Raw genomic sequence first — 16,416 nt, forward strand, 5'->3', positions numbered from 1 at the left:
CTGGAAAATGTCTGCTTGGTGTTTTTAAAGAAATGTGTGCTGTTTCTTCCAGATGGTACTGGTGGCCATTTTTTCAGAGACTGGCTTCTTTGATTATTGTGCTGTGAAGGTGAGTGATCATGATAACGATGGGTACCAGTGCCAACACAGAAAAAAATAAGAAAGGAAGCGCAAAGGATGAAGAATGTGCGGCATTTTGTACATGAAGGTATACGGCACAGTTATTATAAGTTTTATATCCGAGTGATGTACTATGGGGATGTTGAGTCTACGAAAATAGCTGCAAACTGGCCTGTTAGAGTTCTCCCAAAGGCTTTGAGCTATTTCTGAATACACATGACGACCAATATTTAGGAAGACCTTTGTAATATAAGATCACCTTACAGAGTTTGATGCCTGTCTTTACATCCTGACTCAAGGGGACATCACTTTAATAGGCTGACGACACATTTTTATTTTGTTTTGTGGGGAAGATCAGAAAGTGCTGTCTATTGAAATGAGCCACATTTGTTTAATATTTATTTAGAGAAGAAGAAATTCGGTCAGTATGAACTGATAAACGTCACCTTTAAACTGTTTATTTCTTATCTCATAGTTACATGCAGTTATATATGTGTTCATACATTTCAGGTGGTGCCATACTCCACAAATGATAGAGAAAACTCACATCTGTTACTCTCCGCTTGAAGATTAGACCTTCATCCTCTCTGTATGAGGTGCAGGTTTTCTCCTTTCAGAAAAACAGCTCTGGGATGCTCAGTTTTAATCCTGAATATTCTGTGTGGATGGTGAAGGAGGGCGAATGCCTTTGTCCTTCAGGTACAGTAGCACTCAGACCCGGAGAACAGAGGGATCGTGCAGGCTCATGAATTTTAAGCGTGATTTGGACAAGGGCAGGCACTCCAAATTAAAATACCTTCTCTGAGAAGAGCTCAGCAGCTCTGACACGTCCTACTATAACATACAAAAGGTGGCCATCCTGAGCTACTCCCATGGGGTAAAGGCTGGTGTATAAGCATTAAAGACTGAGTGTGAAACTGTGTGTCATTCAATATCATATGGCTATTTTTGGAATCTGAGTACACTACCCTGCTGAGTGCTACTAATGGAAAATTAAGCATTAAAGTGCTCATTTATGATGTTTCACTATGATATTCTTGAAGCTCTGACAGGCTGAAACACATCTCAGAAGTGTCAGAACTCATCCTCAGCAGCTCCACTCACTGATTACTTTACAGGGTGGATTTAAAATCTACGAAAAGCGACTCACTCGCACTGTGGATGCATCAAGACATCCACTTAATAGGTTGCTAAGTGCCATTAACACTGACTTGTTGTCATTTTTCTTCTCTCTGCAGGCTTACCAATTATCCAGGGGAAGAGTGTGGCCAATGATCATCATCCTCTGTCTCATTGCTGCCATTCTCTCTGCTTTTCTGGACAATGTGACCACTATGATGCTTTTCACCCCTGTTACAATAAGGTATAGTCATTTGAAATTCCCATCCATGTGAACAGTTCTACCAGGTACTGTTCTCATCTGTAACTAGTAGCTGTGTAGTGTGAGTTATTAGAAATCAATACTCAGGGTCTGACACAGTGTTAAGCTTTCAGACATACCTCCAGAAAAAATAGCTACACCTTCTGAAATGTCCACGACTCTCTTGTTGTCTCATTAAGACGTCTGCAGTCATCAAGCCGTTGCTATATGAATTCATTTACTTTATGGATATTTTGGGAAATATACTTCAGAATTCATAGTGCTCTAATGATTGTATGGTAAACAAGGAGCTACGGCTAGCAGCCAGTTAGCTTAGCTTAGCCTGGTGCAGCACATAACCCCTCATAAAATGGCACAGATTAAACAAAGCAGATAAAAGTGTTAAACGGTGAGCATTAGAGGTGCTGGCAGGCGGACTTTGTTAGCCTGGGATGGAACTAGGCTAACTGTTTCCCCTTGTTTCCAGTCTTTGTGCTAAGCTAAGCTAACCAGCTGCTGGCTCTGGCTTCGTATTTACAGTGAACCTGATTATTGATTATTACCCAGCTATCAGTTAATGCAAAAATGAGGATTTCTCATCAGATACAGTATGAAATGACTGTCTGTAACCTTTTACTTAAGGTTTTCGTAGTTTTCAACTTGAAGTTCTTACATCTAATCAGCGATTCATATCCAGTAACCTTACAGTATTCTTAGAAATAGTCACATCAGTTGAGAGATTGTGACCTGCTTTCTCACAAAAGCTGAAGCACATGTTTTATTCCTAAAAACAGAACCACTACACAGCAGCTACAATTTAGTGCAGTGCCTTACAAACCAGCTGCATGCGTGCCACCCACCTCTTTCTCTCCCTCATTGTTCGTGTCTCTATTTTCTGCCCTTGAATTGAGTTCTACAGTAAACCATTATTAAGTTCTCAAAATTGCTATTGCTGCCAGAAGGTCAGAATATAGATGATATTTGACTGGACTGAAATTAGACAGCCGATAAACATAACACAGATCTGGGCAAAACTGTGCTCTAATCTGTAACCCAGCCAGCAGGGCAGATACTCTGTACAGCCCCGATGTTAAAGGACCAATGCTTTCTATCTTCCAATCTCCTTTTTATATTCCTGCATTTATTTCTCCCCACCCGTCGCAATCTAATCGGGGCTAAAGGGCTTTGCTGTCTCTGTCTGATTTTGCAGGTTGTGTGAGGTGCTTAATCTAGACCCCAGACATGTCCTGATTGCAGAAGTAATCTTCACCAACATTGGAGGGGCTGCCACAGCTGTCGGAGATCCACCCAATGTGATTATAGTATCAAATCAGGACCTGCGTAAAGAAGTAGGCACTTTCACAGCTCCCTGCCTAAACTTGCACTAATATACTGTAACAGATCAGCTCTGTGTAATCTGACACATGAACCAGATGCCTAGTAAAGCAAACATAATGCCCTTCATCACTTGTGTGTAACAGAGAGTAATAAGAAGATGAAGAGGAAGTTATTGTGTGAGCAGAACAGATAGTACAGCACTGACAGGTGAATGACAAATTGACCTGAAAAGGATTCATGTCACTTCCACCTCTTTACTTTTATCCTTTTTGGGTTGATCAACTATTCTAGAGGGCGGCAGGCAGCAATATTAGTGTGATTCATGGAGTTTGGTGCTGAATTACATTCGTGTGTCATTGTGAAAAAGTCGCTAAGGTCACTGCCCGGATCAAAAGATGAATTATTAAGACTTTTCCTCAGAAGTTACTGTGTTTGCATTGATGAAGTCATTGTGTTTGTATTGATTCATTGCCCTCTAGACAATGAAGGATTTTGCACCAGAAAAAGTAATCAGATATATAAATACAATACAAGGTCACACTTATTTATTCATTTATTTATACTGAAGAGAGCAGGTAACTGTTATTATTCCAAACAACTCACACTGCTGCAAAGATCCATTTAACAGTATTTTGATCTTAACATTAAATCAAATGACTCCCTGTAATGTGAGAAGGATTCTGATGCCGTCAGTCCCATTAACGTTCATCATCCAGCTCTGCAGCTTTACGCAGCTTTATGCAGCTCATTGTCGTGTTTTGTTAGTCTGGACTGAGATTTGACAGGTGGCAACAAAGAGCGCTCCAGTGGGGCGGCCATGTTGTAATGTGTCTGCGTTCTGTTCTGTGTGCCTTTCTGCCCTCTAGTGGTCAAAAGTGACTCAATGCAGCTTTAATGTACGAGCAAACAAAAACAACCCATCACACTTCCTCGAACAGGCCAGCATAAGTTGGCAGTCTGAAGTTAGACCTCGCCCTGCGCTTCAATGTCAGACTGCTGCCACGAATTTGTTTTTCAAATCTGCTTTTTATTTAAAATACACGTTGTAAGCAAATGAAATATCAGCGCTGTCAGGTGAAATCTAGTCAAGGACAAAGAAAAACAGCCCAGTTTTTTGCTCTCTACATTTTTAAATTTTCATTTGTTGTGACTTTTAAGTCGGTATTTGACCATGTACTCTGAAATCTCTCTCTGGAGGTTGCATTCATAAGATATTCAGGGTTTGTGTCTCCTTTCTTTTACTTTTTTAAAAATATGTATGGGTTAAGTGTAAAAGCACTGGGTACCCAGTACATATAATAATGATTTAAAAATATTTTTATCGAGCACTTCTCAAGCTACTCAAAGTCACTTTACACAGCAGGTTAAATAAAAGAGAATAAGAAAGTGTATTGGAGAGTTATGCACTTTCTGTATCTCTTAAACTTTTACCAGCAGTAATGTTGCTGCAGACAGTTTTTTCTAAAGCTGTCATATCCCTCATCAACTGACATTCCTGATCTAATATAACATTTACAGTGCTGACACACTGAAAGGGTACAGGTATTTTCTGAGTGCGCACTGTGGGTGAATCACATGTGTTTGCTGGGCTTCACATGTGTCATCTCTGTTCTGCACAGTCTCTCCATGCATTTATACAATCCTGACCCTTATTTACGTTGATGTGCAGGTGATGAATGGAGATCTAGTGGCCGTGAAACCAATTTATAGTTTCGCCGCTGGCGTCATAAATCACGGGAATTAAAAATGTCAAAACGGTGGCGAAAGAATCTGTAACACCTGCCCCGTGTTACATGCTGCCACTTTAGCAGTCCTCCAAACATTTATAAGATTTGACTTTAAACATTTTACATTTTCACATCAGAAGCAGCATGGCGGCTCTGAGAGCTCCCTCTTCCAGCACGTTTAATTGTTTCTGAAGGCTGCGTGCAGAAAACTCACCTGCAGCTCAGCAGCAGCTCGAGCTGGTGTGGCTTCAGTCTGCTGTAAGTGGCATGTTGGTTCACACTGGAGACCCTCCGTGGGACTAGTGTCTGATTAAACTTGTGAAGGAGACACTGTCACTGTCCTGATGCAATAATGTGTGAAACCATGTAACTCTTTTCCTGTAGTGGTTGATGTTCATCACCTTTGGTTGAGACTTTTCTGTGTCTATGTACCACCAGCCTTTGGAGGCGATAAGTGTTTCCCTTATATAGTGTCTTCCTAAACTGATTTTTTAACATATATTTTTACATTTATATCTCAATAGCATTTATTTTTTTCATTTGTAACTTTCATTTTTCCAATTTTGGCTTTTTAAAAAAAACAAATTTTCCCTTTTTTCTTGTTTTTCTGCTTGAAAATGTTCCAGTAAATTGTCAGTGTGGAATCATATTAATTTCCTGATTGGAAGTCACGTCCTGTAAAAACCCCGTACACACCTTCGTGCCACATGACTGTGGCACAGCATGCCTGTATTTAAATATTTGTTATCTGTGAATTGACTTTTGCCTTTGGGACTGGGATGAAAATGCCTCTGTCAGGTCATGATATCTTTGAAAACCACTTAGAGGCAGGTCGTCCTCTGTTGTGAACAGCAGTGTGAACGTTTTCCTGAGTCAATCAGAGCAGCCTGTCGCGGTCGAAAAGGCCAGCTTGTAGGCTCTTCTCATAACCTTCACTCTTCTTATACTCAGAGGGGCATGATGCTACATCACTGGAAGATATGACATTTTCCCAGCTGCTTGATGTGGCATCTGTTCACCGCGCGTGACATTTTAGCCATTGCCGATGCAGCAGTATGGGGTCTCCTTCAGCATACAGCAGCTCCGACCACACCGGCCTCGCTGTCCGGTTTGTCTTGGCTCGGCTTCCCAGGTGACAGAACCGCAGGGACGCGGCAGCAGCGTGCTCGTTCAGTCATGTCTGGCCTCTGATAAGGACAGCTTGTGTGTGCATGCATGGTTTGCTCGCCTGTTTGTTTGTTTGCATGCTCGCTTGTTTGCGTCCAGGGGATTTTTGGGAGAATTTCAGAGATAGAAAGAATGGCACAGCTGCGAGGTGTGTGTTTAGGTGATTCTGTCCCTCATCAGAGTGTCCTTGTATTTGATTTGTTACAGAGCAAAGTAGCACGGTGCACACAGAATCTCCACCTCCTTTTGGCATAATTTCATTGAGGGACATTGGTGACACTCCTCGCCAAATGCATCTTCTCCAACCTGTCGGTGCTGTTGACACTGGCTCTGAAATATGGACACATCAGCTCACGGTTTATGGCCGCAAACAGAGATACATTACGGCAGCAAACACGCAATCAAAACCTAGATTCATGGTGATTTGGTCTCTTGTGTCTCTGAGGGATTAGGACGATTGGAAATATGTTACAGTCTAAGATGCTGATGCAGTTCCTTGGTTTTTAGTTCTGGTCTCGAGTTTCTAGGAAGAGTTTTCATTTATAACGGGCTTACATGAGCAGCCATCCTCAACCCACGAGGCTGCCCTGAGGGTCACGGCCGATTGAGTGAGTGGCTCTCTTTGGAGGCACGAACGCAGGAGCAGAGTTGTCCTGTATGTGAGGCAATCAGGTGACATGGTGATGAAATTAGACTGCGGGACATGAAGGGAATCTCTGCATTTAATCTGCTGCACAGTTGATGAGACGTTTAAGAACATTCTTCAAACTCGAGCTTGATAGGATCCTTGATATCTTTCAGGCTGTGAGAATATCTTTATTTTTGTCATACGTTGGTATGACATCGTCATCGTCATTTCCTGTAGAGTTCACTATTAACCATTTTTATACACACACACACACACACACACACACACACACACACACGTATATATATAAATAGTATAAATCATTCACTAATAGCCCAAACTGTCCTGTATGTTTGGGCTATTAGTGATGCCCCTGTAATGATTGAAATGACTGTATTACAGTGACATAACATACAGATTAATGGTTACACCTGCTTACGTCCTTCTTGATGATGAGGAGCAGTTCAGATGAAGGCCACATGTCTCACTTCGAAACAGTGATGATCTGCACAGCGCTGACACTGAGTTTCTCACCAAACCTCATGTCCAGGCACTGCTGCCTGACTCTGTTGTCTAACACGTTGTTGTTCTCCATCTCACAGGGGATTGATTTTGCCAGTTTCACAGGCTACATGTTCCTTGGGATATGCCTCGTCCTCTTCACCTCATTCCCTTTCCTGCGGATGCTCTACTGGAACAAAAAACTCTATAACAAAGAGTCCATTGAAATCGTTGGTGAGTTGAGATATTTTTGCAAACTGGCTTTTGTTTGAAAATGTCTTTTCATTTCTTTATAGATGATGGTTTGGGATTATCATGATGTTATTGTGCTGAAATGTAAATTGCTCTGGATGTGGCACAATCTAAAATTAATTATAGTGGCTTCTGGTTGTTATTATAGGCTCCATACTACAGTTGCTCGCCTTCTCAGGCGATGCAGTGACCTCGTAGAAACTTAATTATCTTGGCATTACGGCCTCAGCCCTCAGGCTCCCACACATGATGTATAGTGCCCTCTGAATTGAAGACTTTCCCGTTTCTGTCTCGGCTGATTTCCACAGTACTGCATTCACATTATCCTCATCAGACGACCCTGTCGCTGCAGATAAAACATCTCTGGATTATGACGCGCTAGTTAATAAAGAGGAGATCTCTCTGTGGTCATGACGTCATTAAAAACTGGCTGCACTCATCGAGAGAGCAGCCTGAGAGCGCTACAGGACTCCCATCTTGGTTCCAATCTTTTCTTCCTAATTGTGCGATTGTATAAAATATTCAGATAATCTTGTGCTCCACAGTTCTTTTATACATCTGCTTAATTATCCATTAACAAAAGAAACAATTATTTGGCCATCCCTCAAGACATTACCTTGTCCAGAGGTAGAGTAAGATCGTTTAATAAGAATAGAAACCACAGGGTGTGTTTAGTTGGGATAGTAACTGTGTCCTCCATCCTAGAATCTATTTGTTGCTGCTGTAGATCTTTGCATATGAGACCCCGGGGATGGAGATAATGGGCAAACTAATAAAACAGGGATATTTGTGTGAAATTGTCTGCAATTCTTCCAGAAACGCAGTCACCTTTTATCAGCGTTTACCCACAAGGCTACAGTTTCCCCCCTCGGAGAGAACTTCAGCAGGGGATCATTAAAAACGGAGACCACCGGGCTCCCCAGACGTCACCACCAAGCTCCCATCTAAGGAGTGAGGAAGAGCGTCTGTTAGGAGCTCCAGGCAGATTGAAGGAAGCAGTTGTTCAGTGCAGGCCCCATAGCCCATCTGTAAATCCCACCCTGTGGAGTTTCCGCCTCTCCCGCCAACCTAACCTACCTGGAGAGCATACAGCTAAATCAGCTCAAAAGCCCCCGCCTCGACTGGTAATTGTGAAGATTCGCTTACAGGAATGTTTTTTTCCTGTGCCAGTTAGATCCCATTAAGATCACCTAGCAACCTTCCTAAGAAAGGATGGCACCTACTGGTATCCACACAGGTGTCCAGCTCCCTAAGGCTGTATCTCTGCTTCAACATTGGCTGTTCCTGAGCTGGTCAATGTGCCCAGCGCCTGGCTGCATTAGTACCTCTATGGGGGCTCACAGAATATTGACCGAAAACGCCTTTATATCCTCTCAGTTGGCCTCAGCTGTAGGAGCTATTATCAGCAAATCCACCACTGTAAACGTGCTACATACTGCTGCAAAGCTCCACTGCTGTAATGACTGTGTTGAACATGCACTGAACAGGTGGCCTTCTCATCCTGCTCTGTTTGTCCTGCTCCTCCAGAACTCAAGCATGAGATCCTGGTCTGGAGGCAGACGGCTCAGCGCATTAACCCAGCAAGCCGAGAGGAGACGGCTGTGAAATGCCTCCTGATGCAAAAAGTCCTCAACCTGGAAAGTCTGCTCCGCAAGATGATGAAAACCTTCCAAAGGTTAGAAAAAAGGACTGAAAACAGAAGTTTGATCTGTTATTGTGAAGAGTGCTTTAATCACTTGTCATCATAAAGACATCTTTGTTTCACATTGTGTTAATAAGACAAAGAATTCAGTAGTTATGATATCGTTAATGAGGTTTGGACGGAGACATCTAATAGATGCCCATTAATGCAAATTTAGTTGAGTTTATTTTGGATTATTTCATAGTTTGAAACAAAACACAACAAAAATCGAGGAAGGAAAAATACAAGGAAGTACCGAGAATAGCACCATTTTGTCCCCTCGCCCAAGATGTTTTCTAGCCATAACAATTATAGCATAAATACAGTTTTTATACCACTGAGAAATACAGAAGAAGACTGGAAAAATACAGCACAACATTCAGTATGTAATTTTTCACGATTTAACAAATATTTCAAAACTCTCAAGAGAGTGATTCGTCTGCAATCACTTGTTTATTTCTGTTCATCAAATGTAATTAATATGAGATTTAAATGTTCTTTTGTGTGACAGACAAATCTCTCAAGAGGATAAGAACTGGGAGCAGAACATTCAAGAACTGCAGAAGAAGGTAGGCCTCCATACTTCATGCTTCATCACCCACTGTGACTGCGGAGCATTGATGTTATCTCAATGATGAAGTCTGCCCGGTGTTTGAAACTTAAGACGAACGCTGTCAGTAGAATATATCTTTCTCCTCCGCAGCACAGGATAACCGACAAGGTTCTGCTGGTGAAGTGTGTGTCCGTCCTCGCCGTGGTGATCTTCATGTTCTTTGTCAACTCCTTCGTTCCCAGCATTCATCTCGATCTCGGTGAGCGCAGCAGTGTCTCATTATTGTGCTGTTTCCACAGGCCCCACTGGTGGTTATGGGTTCTGTCGTGTAATTATAACACAGCTTCCTCTGCTCTTGTATTTGAAATGAGCTGAAATAATGGGCTGACTAGCAAATGCAACCAACAAATTACATGGATACAGAGCTGCATTTAGACCCGTCACATCTGATACAATAGCTATGGTTTAAATGGAGTCCGGTCGCTTTTTGAAGAGTTCCTTGGCAAACACAGGCACCGGTAATACTGAGTTACATACAAACAACAGCAGTGTGAAACCATCACACAGTGAAGTCACGAGGCTATGACATCCAGGTCTTCACACTGGCAACCATACAAGCCCACAGAAAACGACCACCTTGACTCTCCAGTTTCTCTCAGCTTTACACAGTATTTCCCTTCTCTGGCCTGCAGCTTTGCTGTTTAGGTTTGATCTCGTGCTCACTCATTAGCATAGCATTTAGCATTTTTTTTACGTATTTACAAAATATAGTCATAGAAGCCCAACTATGTCTTTCTAATGGTTTTACCATCTGTGACAAATCTCAATGGTCCAATAACAAATCCATCAATGACAAGGAGGTTTCAAGGAGGTTGTTGTGGTGAAGGGAGCTGCAGCAGCAAGTGTTAGTAAGAGAGCAGCACTGTCAGGTTACTGTATGAAGTACACCTGTACAAAAAATATATAAAAACATACACGTGTGTGAAACATAGACCTGTTTAAAAGTATTTATATATGCTTTTTTAAAAGTAAAAATATGAAAAATCTAAAATACACCCGTTAAAACTGTCTAAAACTGTATAAAGTAAAATGATTGGATGTTAGCAGTCAGCTGATGACAAAAGCAGGAGCTCTAAATGTGCGTGCTTGCATATTTTGGGCCTGTTAGTAAATGTGGACATGTGGGTTAGGCTGAAGGTTCTGTCTTGTCTGACACTTCTGACTGTGATATCTCTGATGTGCGCTCAGTGGACGACCTGAACAGCGTGTCGTTAATGCTAACACTGTCCCTAAATGAAGATGGCTGTCTGCACGCACACCCTGTCATCTCTCCCCTCGCCACTGAGGCCATTCAGTCACCAAACATGCTCGGTTAATTACGGGCGCTGCTCAGGTTACCTCGCTGTGACATTTATTAAATGGGAATGACCCCACAGCGGTGTGTTTTCTGTCCCCGCGGAGGGATCGGCGCCTGTCCAAGCACAGCTCTCATTAATGCATGCGGGTCACAGTCAGGGTTGACGACTGCAGCCGGCCCAGTCTATTCACTCACATGTGTTTTAAAAATCCAGCCTCATTAAAATTTCATTAACTTCACCCAGTAAGATTTAATTTCAGTCTGATCATTGCCTGGTCATTTGATCCCTCTAATGTATCTGAGGTTACGTGGGTTTGGATGAAACCGTATTGATCCCGATGCAGAGACCAGGAGGGAGCAGCGGCGAAAGGCAGATTGTAAAGTAGGAAATCCTCAAACATTTAAAGTCTGTCTAGCTTCAAACAGATTGGTCGTTCATTTTTAGACTCTGTAGAAAAACTTTGGCTAAATTCCAACATTTAAATTGCTTTGAATCTTTAGTCAAATCTTTGGCAAGGCAAAAGGAACATCTGAAACATCAGAGTTTCTTATCTAACCACATGCTCACGAGTGTACGAGATACTCGAGCCGGAGCACAAATCTCTTTATCTTTCGGCTTTGGCCTTGTGCTCGTTTACTTTGTTCTGAGTACCTTATGGAAAACCGCGACGAGACATTTTTCACAGCACATTTCCTGTCACAGACACTGTTGTCTTGCGTGTGTGATGGATGAGTCTATCATAAACTGCTCAGACTTGCCTAAAAGCCCCTTTTAATTGGAGAGCTCTTTAGGTTTGTTATCTGCCGCTTGCTCCTGGATGCAGCCTCAGGAAATATCGATGCGGTGTCGTATGTTTTGTTGATATTTTTTGTCATCTGTTGCTTGAAATTATCACAGAATTCTATGATTATTGGGTCACTATTCTGAGTTCTCTACTTGTTTTTGCAGCCTAAATGAAATGAGCCTTTATTATTCATGATGACACATGCATGCAACTCTAACTGAACTCTATAATGGGTATATTAGCTAAGAGCTGCCCTTGTACGTAGGAAAGAAAATATGTCATTTTGTCCACACAGACCTTCATCTGTGTAAAACAGAAATGTCAGACTTTTCCTCTGATGAAGATCCGCTGCTGGCGTGGGGAGTGTTGTAGCAGGAGTCGTGTTTTCTAACCCTGCTGACCAACTCTTTGTTGCAGAACCTCCACTTGTTTGAACTCTAAACTGAGAAATGTTCGCAGGATGAGCTGACAGAGTCAGAACTATTTTAGCTTCAATAGGTGCGTGAACTTAGAAGCTTAATTTTGAAGCCGTGTGTGTCATGCTTTTAGCTTTGCATGCATAAGATGAACTCTCAGCTCAACAGATTGTTAATGTAAGTATATGATTCCCCTGTTCTGCTCAGAATAAGTAGACTATGAAGTGTTGTGGTGATGATACTGTACAAACTTAAAGCTGCACTAATACATTTGCCTTATATAACATTTGAAAGGGGTCACCTCTACTGATGAACCCACAGAGAAATATCAAACTGCAGGCTGATAAAGTTAGTGACTTCCTGGTGAAAGTGAAGAAGTTAGCAGCCAGATATTAATCTCTGGAGCCGATGGACACCAAGACAGAGCTGAAAGGAGACAGAATACTGGACACAACATCAAAAATATGCTCATGTTGCTCCATATTTGCAGGATTTGTACAGTAATTAGGCAAGAATTAGTTCACCATTACAACTTAAAGCTGACTACATGTCAGTGTTGTGTTTGCAGCTGCCCCCAAGTTCATATTATTGCAAGTATTAAGAGACCAGCGTTTTTAATTTTAGGTCTTATTGTCTTCTAAATTTTTCCGGCATATGGTGGCCAGAAACACAACTTCACATAAATATAGTGTTGCTGTTTGTTTGCTTTAATGTAAATGGGCAACCGTTTGCTAACACGCTTACTTCAACAGCTCAATAGGGTCATATGTCAGTGCTCACAGGTTGGTGTGTTGCCCCCAGGTGGCCAAAATATCAATGGATGCAGTTTTAAAGTAAAAGTGTCCCTTCAAAATGTCAAATGCAAATATCATTGAAACGTATTCACATATGAAAAGTATTCATCATTCATCTGTCTTCACTTCAGCAGCTGCTCTTTCCCGTTGCTCAGTTGTTCATACTCGTTGGCCATTTCCTGCAAACTTTGGTCCACATTTAGCCTAAAAAGCTTCCTGTATCATCATGCAGACATTAAAGTAATACCAGAGAGCCAAATTATCTGTCAAAAGCAGACATTTCCAGCCCATCTCTCGCTGAATTCTGGCAGAGATTTTGAGTTTCTGAACATGAAAACATGCCGTGAAGCCTCTCTGTCAGTCTTGATCTGACTCTGTCTCCAATCTTCCCTCTGTCACTCTCCTTTTTCTGTCCTTCCGTTGCTCTTCTTTCTTCACTAATTCATCAGTTGTGAAATTACTTCCCCAAAGGCCTCGGCCAAGGCAATTACTGGTGCTCACCTGTTTAATCAAATTTTCTCCAAGTGGATGCACACTCGTCCCTCTTTCAGAAACGCTGCCTGGTGCCAACTTTTGTCCTCCCGACTAGAATGTGTTGAATTAACATTTCTGTGATAATGAATGCCTCATCGGACCAAGACAGACCAAATACGTCACTCATTGTTTCCAACAGGTACCACCTCACGCTCCGCTGTGCTTATGAACACTGTGTGAAAACTCCTCGGCAGGCTGAATTCTCACACGTTCATTTTTCACGTTTATTTTCATTTTGGATACATGTTGAGCGTTGGCTTATTTGAGGCGGCGCAGATGACAAAGAAGCAGCGGTAGCGTCTGTAACATTTACTGAAGGCTCTTTTTGAGGGTTGTGATTAAAGACAAATCTAAGTGAACAGAGAACAGATGGAACTCCATTTTGCTGAATTAATGAACACGACTTAATTGTTTAAAAAGTGTCCAAAGTTTGTGTCGCGTGTGATTTGTCTTCTTGTTACAAATCTGCCAGATTGAGCTCAGTGTCTGTTGGATGAGGCCGTTTAACATTATTTTTTATGTGTGAGAGTTTTCTCGCTGTAAAGGGAGATGCCTGTTGCTCTCTCTCAGGGTGGATTGCTATCCTGGGTGCACTGTGGCTTCTGGTTCTGGCTGACATCCAGGACTTCGAGATCATCCTGCACCGGGTGGAGTGGGCCACGTTGCTGTTCTTTGCCGCCCTCTTCGTGCTGATGGAGGTATTTGACGTACACTCCGTACATTTAGAGAGATTTTGGACTTCACACAAAATAAAAAACTGATGCCAAACAACAACTTTTGTTTCAAGCCTTGATTTGTCCCACGAGGTAATTATAACAAATAAAAAGTGAGCCAGGACTGGTGTAAATGTAGCTGGGCTCCCCTCCGACAAGCATCTTTACAAGGTACTGAAGAAAACAGGATCATTGCTTGGATCTATTGATGGTACACCAGGCAGTGCCAGAAATCCAGTCAGTCTGTGAGCTTACAGTCTGAGAAGTAATTATCCTTTTCTTTACCCACAAGCCTCCCTGTGAAACGATGAAATGAAACCGTAATGTCAGCACAAAAACCACTTTGTTTCCCTCCTCTGAGTCTTTGATATAGACGTGGGCCCTGTCAAAACTATGTGTTCAATGCATTTACCATTGCACAGTGTTGGAGAGCAGTAACGGCCACCAGCATGTGAATATTTTGCTCTTGGTGTCAATAACGATAACAAGAATGGATTTGTCTCCGTCTGCTTAATGGCTGCTTAATAAAAATCAAATTGCTTTTCTTCTCTTGGTTTAATCCCACCTATAACTAATTCTCCTCCCATTTTCTTTCCATATTAATCTTCTGCCCTTCATTTTTCAGGCTTTAGCCCAGCTGCAGCTTATCGACTACATTGGAGAACAGACAGCGCTGCTTATAAAAGTGAGTTTTTCCTCTGATTCTTAACCTTAACTGTTGTTTCTCAGAGCTCTTGCATAATTGATAATTGGGCACAGGTGATGCGATGCCGCATTTCATGCATTTTCTTATGCACAGGCCTGAATTCAATTATTTTGTTTGGATCTGATTCCTGTCAGCAGCTGAGGGGGTCTGGGGTAATTTTCGCCCATATTCTAGCCTGTGTGCATCATGCAAGCGAGGTGTCTCTTAGCAGAGAATTGCACCAGTAATAGGTACGTCAGCTCGCGTTTAGACCGTGGGCCTCTATAAGTCTAATAATCACACATGACAGGTGGTGGTCTATTCATGGTTTCTGACCTGCTCAGCCTCCCCGAACGATGGACGACATGCTGTGCTGGAATTGCATGGCCTTTCTCTCCTGATACAAGTGGGGGGCAGGTGAAAGGAGGAGATATTGCCTCTGTTAACCTGGCCATGCATACCGAAGAGAAGACCATCAAGAGGGTTCAAATAGCATCATGCTTGTCACATGTGGAGAATTGGCCTTGATGTGTGTGTACAGCAGAGCTCGGAGATAAAACTCAAAGACGCCGCCGCCTCCACCTGCGGCCGTGTCGCACGTTAAAGCGGCTTCATCCCCTCAGCCTGCCCTCCCCGACGAGAGCTTCAGTGTCAGAGAATGAACATGACTGTGTGTTTGATTTAAATCAGTGACGGGCCGACGGGGGGGTGACTGCATCTGAGTGACAATGAAAGTAGCAGTTATCTGTCGCTCTTATTATCTCCTCTCTCAGGCGGTGCCAGAGGACCAGCGCTTGGCTATAGCCATTATCTTGGTGATGTGGGTCTCGGCTCTGGCCTCTTCTCTCATTGACAACATTCCCTTCACTGCCACCATGGTAAGAGGCTTCGGCGTGATGCTTTAATTTCACACTCCAGTATATCCTCGTGAAATCACACACAAGCACAGTTCAAACAAGACATATTTCACCCTGTATCAGAAATGCAGAGTTTATTATTATTTTTCCACTCCTTGCTAAATTAAATGTGAACAGCTGTGACATTTTTAACATCACTGAAATGAAACATCTATTCATACCTAAACTGTAGAATCAGGTCTAATTAGCTTCACATAAGAAGAGCAGAGAAAACAATGTTGATCCAAATGTGAATAACATGCTCACTGACTTGTGCTTAAAGTTAGATTGTGAGTGTCTGTTAAATGGCTACAATAACTGCAATGTTAAAACACAGAAATGTTGTCTCAGACGCTCATGAATTATGCAGCTGCTTTCTGATACAAACATCAGACCAACTGCCTCCTCACGGCTTTGTTGTCAGCTGTCTGTTTTGCTGAAAATTAATAGATTGTACAGAGAGCACTGCTTCAGAGGGGTGCCAGTCTGCTCAATTAAAATGACAGTTAGAAAAGGAAAAGATGTTATCCATCCGACAGAAGGAGACGACGCTCGCTAGAAATAAACTGCCAGATTTTTGACTAGTCAACCGGTTGGTCCAGGGGGGTTTAAAATGTTCTCTTCTCTGGTTGTTTGTCCATATTTTCAGGCCCATGCAAGTGTTGTTGCACCTATAAGAGACGACTTTAAACCACATCAGTTTTCAATTCAGTGCACAGCCGATGAGAAAACATGTCCTGATTGTCACAATAGACTGAAGCTGAGAGAAGATTTGTTTTCCTCCTTCAGACCAGAAAAGTTAATGTATGGATGATTCTGTTTACAGGCTTTTTTAAACATGATTTCCTAAAGAATAGTCGACACATTTTGGGAAATTATTCACTTTCTTGTCAGATGAGATTGATGCCA

At 42.2% G+C, this 16,416-nt stretch overlaps 1 protein-coding gene across 1 annotated transcript in view; it reads left to right on the forward strand.

Annotated features, from left to right (window-relative positions):
- oca2 (oculocutaneous albinism II) overlaps positions 1–16,416 on the forward strand; it is a 39,080-nt gene that overhangs the window by 9,802 nt on the left and 12,862 nt on the right. The window contains exons 10-19 of the mRNA XM_076726436.1: positions 53–109; positions 1,359–1,483; positions 2,691–2,829; positions 6,943–7,075; positions 8,621–8,768; positions 9,286–9,343; positions 9,478–9,586; positions 13,784–13,911; positions 14,552–14,611; positions 15,385–15,489. Coding sequence (XP_076582551.1) covers positions 53–109; positions 1,359–1,483; positions 2,691–2,829; positions 6,943–7,075; positions 8,621–8,768; positions 9,286–9,343; positions 9,478–9,586; positions 13,784–13,911; positions 14,552–14,611; positions 15,385–15,489 — 1,062 coding nt within the window. The remainder of the gene's footprint in view (positions 1–52; positions 110–1,358; positions 1,484–2,690; positions 2,830–6,942; positions 7,076–8,620; positions 8,769–9,285; positions 9,344–9,477; positions 9,587–13,783; positions 13,912–14,551; positions 14,612–15,384; positions 15,490–16,416) is intronic.

The sequence above is a fragment of the Chaetodon auriga genome, chromosome 3 (genome assembly GCF_051107435.1).
Source record: "Chaetodon auriga isolate fChaAug3 chromosome 3, fChaAug3.hap1, whole genome shotgun sequence".
NCBI lineage: Eukaryota > Metazoa > Chordata > Actinopteri > Chaetodontiformes > Chaetodontidae > Chaetodon > Chaetodon auriga.